The sequence below is a fragment of the Papaver somniferum genome, chromosome 6, assembly GCF_003573695.1.
Source record: "Papaver somniferum cultivar HN1 chromosome 6, ASM357369v1, whole genome shotgun sequence".
NCBI lineage: Eukaryota > Viridiplantae > Streptophyta > Magnoliopsida > Ranunculales > Papaveraceae > Papaver > Papaver somniferum.
The window spans coordinates 2,248,456-2,258,278 of record NC_039363.1 but is presented as its reverse complement, the minus strand read 5'-3'; the positions used below and the strand labels follow the sequence as shown (position 1 = coordinate 2,258,278).

The window sequence follows — 9,823 nt, the reverse complement described above, 5'->3', positions numbered from 1 at the left end:
TACTGGATTTTTGAGCAATGCATAACAACTATACTGGATTTTATCTCGAAGTAATTTTTCTTCTTACTGCATACCCGTCTTCACACTACCGAATCAGTGCATAATCATCCACACACATATGAAATATTGTACTATGTGTTTCGATTATTTTACTTTACACAGACCCGTCACTTGTATTGTGATACAGTTGATATGTAGTTCATGAATCTTCAGTACATATATCGCATACTGATAGAAATTTCTCTTGGTTGTGTTTGATACCTAACAGGAGGAGACTACTTTCGTGAAGATACATCTTACTGGTGAACTTGAGAAGAAATACGAATGTAAGTATAGTTGATTTAATTTTTGGATTGCTTTGTTTTGATCTGTGCATGAAAATAGGTATTGATTGTTGAGATTGGGTGTGGTTTTTAACATACTAAGAATGAATGAATTGAGTGCATATTTGATATACTGAGAATGAATTGAATACATTTTGGGTGCACCATATTTTGGCAACATGGATCCATGGCAATGTAATGCTGCCAGACCCAATGTTATGTCCAATTAAATGGAAACATTAATATTAAGATGAATTGTTTGTTCTTTGTGGTAACATGTTGCTGGAATATAATGGTTACATCATTTTGTTTACAATTGTTTATTTATTTTGTTTGTTAAATTAATGAAAAATCATAGTGCATAGATGCTGCACCTCAGAGAAAGTTGGTGCTAAATAGCGCAAACACAAATCCAGGGTTCACAACATGGTATTTGTATGATATATTTTCTAAAGTGTCGTTGTTTGTGCAACAGTTCATACAAATTAGTCAACACCATTGTTTGGCAATCTATGCATCCCTAATAAATTAGTGTAACACCATTGTTTGGCAGTATTATTTACATCTGTTCTGCGGCGGAAGGAAGCTTATTCGGTCATTGTGGATGGATGGGCACAACATTGTGATGATTTGAGGACCGCGTAGATTGACAGGTACGAGTTTTGCTAATGAAATTTATATGTACTATGCAGACTTTTGACATTTGAGGATCGTATCAATTGCTGGACAGTGTATAAACTCTGGACTCCAGATAAAAGAAGTGTATAAACGATGTACAATGTTATTTTTTCAGTGTATAAATGTTGTACTGTGTTATTTATCGGTGTATAAACTCTGCACTTCATAGAAAATCAGTATCCAATCATTGTTCATAAGTGCTTCTATTTCTATTTCGATCTGAACCCATAAATATAGGGAACTGCTTGGCTTGTTGTTGCACTATTATTTTGGTGAGAACATGTTGTTTTTCCCTGCAGAGTTGTGTTTGATGCAGTAGGGGGTGGTAATATTCAGCTCATCAATATTGTGCGCCTCTGCAATCTCTGTTGTTGAACACAAACCGAGGGTGATGTTCAACCAACATTTAAGTCCTGAACATAGAGTTGATCTACTTTCCCTGCGAGAATACTCTTGGATTCATGATGCATTAATTAGAATCGACCTGAATCCTTTAAAGTTGATATACTTGTGAGAGGTCTCGTATTAATTGCATTAATTCTATTTATACACCATGTAATTTGTATTATCTTAGTCTAATTTATTGTAATTAATAGGTCATTGGTTCAGGGTTCGGTGAGCTCATGTAATTTTGTCTCCACTTTAAGAAATGAGAATCTAATTGTAACTGATGTGCCTGTCGGTTATTCGTTGTCTATCAAATTTAATAAAATCTGATTTTTTTTAGTATCACTATTTATACACCATGTGATTTGTACTATCTTAGTTTAGTTTATTTTTTTCAGTATAGCTAATAAGTACTGAAAAGTTGAGGGCTATTAGGAGGCGTGTTAGTACACACGTTTGGAAACGATGAGTATTCCAGTCATTTCCGTGTTTTAATTAATTTTGGACCCCTGGATAATAAAAATTCCGGTTGAACCCAACTATAACTAAGTATATGGGCTTAGGACCAAATAGCAAAATATCAACAGCCCGCAATTGTGTTTAGAAATTACGGTGAATTTTGGACACGTCACTAGATCAAACGTGGTTCCCGAAACAAAAATTGATTTCCCCTTTCAAACAGAAATTGATTTCCCTTTCAAAAAATTTCATTTTTTTCACTTTGATCCTCTGGAAATTGTCCTTTCTTCTTCTTCGAATGTCACTAACGTTGGATTTGTCTGAAGAAATTTCACCATTTTCAGTAACCTGGAGGAACAATAAGTTACTCGACACTTATCAACAAGAACCTTGTTCATCAGAACTCAAATCTCGATCAGATTTACAATCTCTTCAAAAATTACTCCCTGTTCGAAATAACTTTACTGAATTTACAAAATGTTCTACAAATTATGAGTCATTTCCGCCTGATCTGAACAGTGATGAGTGGTTCTGCTTGTCGGAAAAACAAGACGATGGAGGCGGCGGAGTTGGTGGTGCAGATGCTACTGGTGAAAATCATCGGTTAGGAATGGATTCTCAGGTTAGGGTTTCTTCCAACCCTGAACCCCCTCTTCCGGAAATCGTTTCCAGGTAATAATTTTTTTTTTTTTTTTTTTTGGTCTTTTGTGATTTTAAGGGCTTCATATTACATGAAAATGGGTTTTTGTAAATAATTTCTAAAACCCTAACCAGGAAACTTAACAGATTGAGAAATCTTAAAATTTGTGATCAGAAATTCGGAAAATTTTTCAATTTAGTCATCATTACAAGTTGAATGTTGCGATAGGAGTAAAATTTACAATTATTGCTGTAATTTAGATTATTCTTATTTATTGTGAAAAAAAAAAAAATCTGTTTTTGATGAAACCAGATTCCAGGATACAATTCAAGAACCAAAGATAAGTCCAATGGAAAATGAAGAGGTTGCTGTGAAAGCAACACACTCTGATACTGAATTTGGTTCTGATGTTGCTGGAAATGAAAATGTGGATGATGACTTGGGTGAAAGTTTGTGTATTAAGAAGAGAAAGAGAGAAATCCAGGAAGAACTTAAAGGTCACTTTGAGGAATTGGTGAATAAAATGATGAACAAGCAAGAGGATATGTATAAGGTATTACTCGAGAGGCAAGATGATATGTACAAGGTATTACTGGAGAAGATAGAGCAGAAGGAGAAACATCGGATTACGAGAGAAGAAACTTGGAGGAATTTGGAAATGGAAAGGATGAGGAAGGAGACAGAGCAGATGGAGAAAGATAGGATTAGGAGAGAAGAAACTTGGAGGAATCTTGAAAGGGAATTGATGAGGAAAGAGGAGGAGAAGAGGGCTCATGATACTCATCCAAATTTAGCGTACTTAGAACAGCAGGTAATTAGTACTCCAGATTCCACAGGGCAGCAGATAGTCGGTATTCCGCAGTCTTCGGATATAGATTTGGATGATCAGAGCGGTCAGGAAAAACAAAGGCTTACGAGATGGCCTAAACATGAAGTACAAGCCTTAATCTCCCTTAGAACGGCAGTGGAGCCAAAATTCCTTAGTGGTGCCTCAAAATTACAGATGTGGGAAGAGATATCTCTGGGAATGGTTTCAATGGGATTTACTAGGACTGCAAAGAAGTGTAAAGAGAAATGGCAGAAAATGTACGGATACTTCAGGAGAGCAGCGGGAAGCAGCAAACAGCCAGGGGAAAATGCAAAGACATACCCATATTTCCAAGAACTGGATATGTTTTACCAAAAATGTCCCGCTGAAAAGGCTCGAGATGCTGCAATTGAAAAGGCTTCGGAGGGTGAAATTGACACTAGTTCAAAAGAATTATCAACTTCTGAGGATCAATCTATCTTTTTTTGAGGGGAGGGCATGAATCTATATACGGAGAGGGTAATTTTGTTAACATCCTTAGAGATATCACATTTTGCTTCAGGATGCTCTAGTCTCTCATCATTACCGAGAAACTTATTTTTTAGCGGTTCTTCTGTCTGAGAAGGCTATATTAGCTGATGTAGATCTAGCTAGTTTGGATTAACCAGCCTCCTTTTTTGATTACTCTTTTGTATGAGGATGCAATGACGGTAACTTTGTTAACATCCTTAGAGATTGCACCTTTTTGCTTCAGTTTTCTTCAGGATGCTTTAGCCTGTCATCACTAAGGACAGGATAATTTTGTAGCCTATCTTCTGTCCAAGAAGGCTATGTATATATCAGCTGATCTTCTGGATACTCTTCTGTATGAGGACGCGATGGGGAGGGCTTTCCCACGATTTGTAAGCCATCTAGTTTCTAATATAAATCCTATTTACCAAAATTCTATCTACTGAAATGTTTGGAGCTGTTTGTGAAATCTTTTTGATTAAGGTTGAAAATTGCAATGAATTTTTATTCCTTTTTTGCTTTCCTACCATGTTTCCTTGTGTTTAACCAGGGTTTTGTTTCATAGTACTCCCTCCCTACCATGTTTCCTACCATGTTTCCTTGTGTTTAACCAGTGTTTTGCGGAGTAGTAAAATCTTTTAGATTAAGAAATTTTTTTGATTTTATAAATTTTATGTTTTTTTTCCCGTTTTTATCCTTAATTGTATTCCCAATACTAAAGACATACACTTAATTGTGATGATTCCCAAACAAATAAATAGGGGTAATAAAAGTCAAAAATGGTTTTGAAATTTGGACTCCGTCCACGTAGTGTCACAGAGAAAATGAAAATTCCGCCTATATAATAAGTACGGAGGGAGTATAACATAATTTTAACCGTTCAAACAAGATGGTAATGACATAAATAGATCGAAATTCACAAACTAATACGGCACCTGGCTTTAAACTCCCGTCATAGCATAGCAGTCCGATCAACGTATACTTATTTGTTATATTTACAAGTAAGATTATCGTGGTAACTTGCATTATCAACGTATACTTAATAGTTATTTTGAAACACAATGAAACTGACAACGAGAAATGTAAAGGAACTAAGATCTTTATACTGCTAAGACTTCCTCAAACTTACTTTTACCTATAATAATTTGTGAAGTACTTCACTGAACATCCTTATACTTTGAAGATTTTATAAATTAACATTGTCCAGAACTTATGTAGGAGAATGTATGAAAAAAACGGCCCTTTTGGATTTGACTTATACCCCAAAAAATTTGTAAATCAAGAAATTGACTTATCCTCAAACATCTTACGTAGCATATCTACCAGCTTTTTTGTAATTTTAAAATCATAATCATATATGGCATATAATAAGATATCTAAAGTTCTGGTTCAATTTCTTGGCATCTCGTTTGGTCGATGGAATGAACTGTTATCGGATACATCAAGCAAAATTTCGGCGTAGACGGTGGAACCTCCGTATAATAATACAACAAAAAATTATTATTATACGAAGGTTATTAATATATATAGGTTAATCAAAGTAATATTTCACAAATTGGGACTATCATTTGTACCAATATATGGAGGTTTATTACTATATACAGTATTAATATATGGAGGTTCTACCGTACAAAACACTGGATGAGCATGATTGTAATACCCCGATATTCGGCAGTGGTTGGCCGAATGGAATATAAGTAATGATTTGTCCTTCCCTAACACCGAGGCCTTTTCAGCACAATTGGCTCCAGAGTTGGCAGAAAACTCTGTAGTTAAGCGTGCTCGGGCGGGAGCAATCCAGGGATGGGTGACCATCCGGGAAGTTACTGCTGGATTACCGCAGCGATGCCCGTTGAAAACCCCACACTGCCGGATAACCGCAGTGGCTAAGTGGGGACAGTATCGGTGGAGGGACGGGTCATTACAAATGGTATCAGAGCCGACGATGGTTCACCTGCCGAGGGTGAGAAGGTACGCTGGACGGGGTTGTTCCAGGTGCTTCTCATGAGGGGTAGGGAACGTCGAAGATCTGAGCTTGCGAATATATTCTGGAGCCGAGGACGGCTCCAATTTAAGGTGGTGGTATTGTAATACCCCGATATTCGGCAGTGGTTGGCCGAATGGAATATAAGTAATGATTTGTCCTTCCCTAACACCGAGGCCTTTTCAGCACAATTGGCTCCAGAGTTGGCAGAAAACTCTGCAGTTAAGCGTGCTCGGGCGGGAGCAATCCAGGGATGGGTGACCATCCGGGAAGTTACTGCTGGATTACCGCAGCGATGCCCGTTGAAAACCCCACACTGCCGGATAACCGCAGTGGCTAAGTGGGGACAGTATCGGTGGAGGGACGGGTCATTACAATGATATCACCTCTTATTTGGGGGTCCTGGAAAATAACCGGAGGTCTTCCATTATAGGACAAGAAAAGATCATTAAAACCTCCTTTTAGTTTCCCCTTATCCAAATTATGTTTTAATGGTTAAACTGCGCTAACAAGGGTCGTCAATTAATTGATACTATCATTGACGACTCAAACCTGCAACTTTTTCAGGTTATGAAAAATCGTCAATGATAATTCCTAATAATTTTTTTAGGATATGAAAAATCGTCATGATAATCTGATAAATCCTGACGACTCAAATAAGGATGGTTACCTAAAAAATTTGCACCTAAACGATCCTTAAATTTCAAATAACGACTCTATCATGATTGGTAACGACCCTCAAATTAGAAATGATGAGTCATTTATTTTAAGATCAATTCAAAACACAATAATTAAGCTTCAAAAGATTGGTAGTCAACCGACTCGACCATCAAAATCTACACAATCTAAGCACGTGTCAGATTGTTCAAAATGAACATCCATCTCAACATTTTGCTAACAAAATCAATCAGTTTCATTCAAACTAGCTAAATGGGACCTTCCCATTTAATTGCTCTAGCAATTCCTTATTTGCTTGTTCTTTCAAGTTATTAATAAGCCACGTATGGGTGGTAGAACATTGGGTGGGAGAGAGTGCTCGATTAGGAGGATGAATAGCAACTGTGGAGCCAATTTCTTTTTTTTTTTTTGAATTGTTAACTATTAAAAAAGGATAAGTTCACGACCCTTTTAGGAGAGTGCGAGTAAGTTGACGACTCTTTCCATTTTTGTAGCGTTGTGAACTACTAAAAACGTTGGTTTGAAAAGGATCATCATATGTTTTTATATTACGCTAACGACTCTAATTTAAAGTAAAAAAAATGAAAAATCAGAATTTGTATCGTTATCTTCCTCCTTATATACCCTAACGATTTTTCATAATTTTTACATGTATATAAAAATCGTTAGGTTTCATGATTTTCGGGTTGATGACCCTTTAACTGTGAGTGATTTTTTTTTTCTTCGTGTCGTTAATTGAAGAAACTATAATTGAGAGAGAGGGAAAGGGGAGGAGACTCCGTTCTTTTTGTTAAAATATGGAAATGAAATGGACGCTTAGGATTAAGGGTGAATAGAATTTTAAGTTTTTATTATTAATGAAGGGCAAGAGAATATTTTCGTTGTATTTTTTTGGGATCCTCTTAAAATAAATGGAGTATGTATAAATTTGGTGAGGCTCCTAATTATTTTTCAGGACTCCCAATTTAGCGGTGTTAATCATCCTCAAGTGCACACAAAATATGGAGACCATTAGTTATGTGTGACAAGTTCAAGACAATACCACCCATAGATCATATTGTTAAAATATAATAATCAGATTGTCCACCGTTTGTTTTGATGAGTAATCAAAAAATACTTTTGTATGAGGAATGATCTCAATGAGTGCATGTTTGGTCATGCATTTCATGCGTGATTGTTCTTTAGCTTGTCAACGTCGCACTCTTTGATTGAATCAGACTTTGCATATGACTAGCCTGAATTAGTTGTTAGGTTTCATTTCTTTTCATTTTTTTTCTTTTTGATATTTCATTCAGACTTATTCATCTGACCAATTTGAACAAGGTATCATTTGGTGCTGGAATCATTTGTCACATATGTAACTGGATCGAAAAGGTTTATTTAATAACTTTCACCATTTGATAATCTTTAACTCAGCTGTGTAAAATCAGCGTCAAACGAGTCGGTCGAGAATATATATAGCAGGTCTCGTAATTCTCCTTTTAGCGCAGCTCAATGGCCCTTAACATCGAAGTCAGGCATAAGCTTTACAAACCCAATTGTCATATGACAAATCTTCGTAAAGAACCCAAATAAAAATAAACAACAGTGTAAGAAATTTCTTATTTGATCCAAGGCCCATATAATTAGTTTTTTTAGGGTCCATCGAGATTTCTGGTTTAACCGGAGGTCCAAAATAGTTTAGAACAAGCGAAATGACCAATATAGTCATGCGTACAAACGTGTGTGCTTGCACGGTCTCCACCAATGTCACTCGATCTCTCTTTTCATCATAAGAGAACAAATATCAGAAAAATCATCAACTAAAACTAAAGAAATCATAAGAATTAATCTATATTTCCCTACTAAATCGTCATAAAGATCTACCGAGAACCTTAGATTTTTTATGAAATCAATGTTAAAATTGTAAAAGTAAGAAGAACCATCAGAATCGTTATATGAGAAGAAGAAGTAATTGAAGAAGTTTCTACTCCAAATGAATAGAAGATGATTTCGAAGAATTACTGGCAGCAAAAAAGAAGAAATACATTAAAAGACAGTAGTAAGCATAAAAGGGTACATATATGTTTATTTCTTCACTTTGTATTTTCCATTTTTTTCTCCACACTATGATCCAACATTACATATCAATTTGACGTGGTTTACGCTTGAATACCCATCACAAATAACACGCAGTTCATTTTTCACACTATAATCCCACAGTGCAGATTCACTATACTGAAACAATCATAGGCTATTTAGACCTAGACAGCGTAATTCGTCAGTGTAGACTACATATACTGGTAAAAGAATATGTCCAGACTTGTATTTTTTCTTTTTCATAACTTCCAGTGTTATTTTGAAATGATGATCTGATAATGCAGATTCACTATACTCTGTTGATAAACTCTATTGATTTTTGGTCTGTTGTTATTCCATATTTTAGAGTGCAAAAGGAAGTTTCCGAAATAGTGCAGAATGTCTATACTCATTGATTGAATTTCTTTTACAATCCTAGAGGTGCAGATAGGCTATACTGTGGAGATTTTGCTATTTTGTAAAGTTACAATCCTAGACAATTAGGGTTAATTGAACTCAAATCGTCAATTTTGTGTTGTTATTTTGTTTATGTTTGGATGATTAGGGTTCATACACATTTTGGAATTAGGGTGCAGATACTCTATACTGTAGGATTTTTTTGATGATTCATTTTTAACTTCGTATATGTGGTGCTTGGTTCAAGTTTTTCACAACTTACTAGTGACTGACCAGCCATTATTCATTTGTACAAAAAACCGTTGTTTGCGAAGGTTATAGGTTTTTTCGTATGATAAACAATGATTATTAATAGCGTAAAGAAGTTAGATGTTGTTTTCTCTTATTCTTTACTATGATAATTAAGTTGCTATGTGGTATTAGATAGCAGTATTATAAATGTTGAAAAATGTAGGTTATCGTGCGATTCAAAGTTGATATAGTAACATGGTAACAAGTATATTTGAGGAGATAGATTAGTAGACTCAATGATACAGATATAATATCTCATAATGCTCGCAGAAGTTGAAACACTACAATACTCAAAATATATAGGCTCATAGGCACTTTAATATCTCATTGTTTTGGAATGTCATAAGAAATCAACATTTTGTTTTTGGTTTACATTGTTATGTTCTAGTGGTTATTATTTGACGGTGCAGACCTCCTATACTATGATTGTTCTACATTGTTATCTTTTTGTGCAGATCACATATACTATGGTTTTGTGTTAATGTTATAACACAAGAACATTGCAGATCACCTATATTATGATTCTTGTACATTGTTATGATCTAGTGCAGATCACCTATACTATGGTTTTTGTGTTTATATTATAGATA

The 9,823-nt window shown here is 35.4% G+C and overlaps 1 protein-coding gene across 1 annotated transcript; it reads left to right on the top strand.

Moving 5' to 3' along the window:
- The first annotated feature begins 2,043 nt into the window (after window positions 1-2,043).
- On the top strand, window positions 2,044-4,230 carry LOC113286659 (trihelix transcription factor GTL1-like). The gene is made up of 2 exons (XM_026535227.1): window positions 2,044-2,519; window positions 2,800-4,230. Exons 1-2 carry the CDS (start codon window positions 2,146-2,148, stop codon window positions 3,782-3,784), a joined length of 1,359 nt encoding a protein of 452 aa, XP_026391012.1. The 5' UTR covers window positions 2,044-2,145; the 3' UTR covers window positions 3,785-4,230.
- Window positions 4,231-9,823: the final 5,593 nt, after the last annotated feature.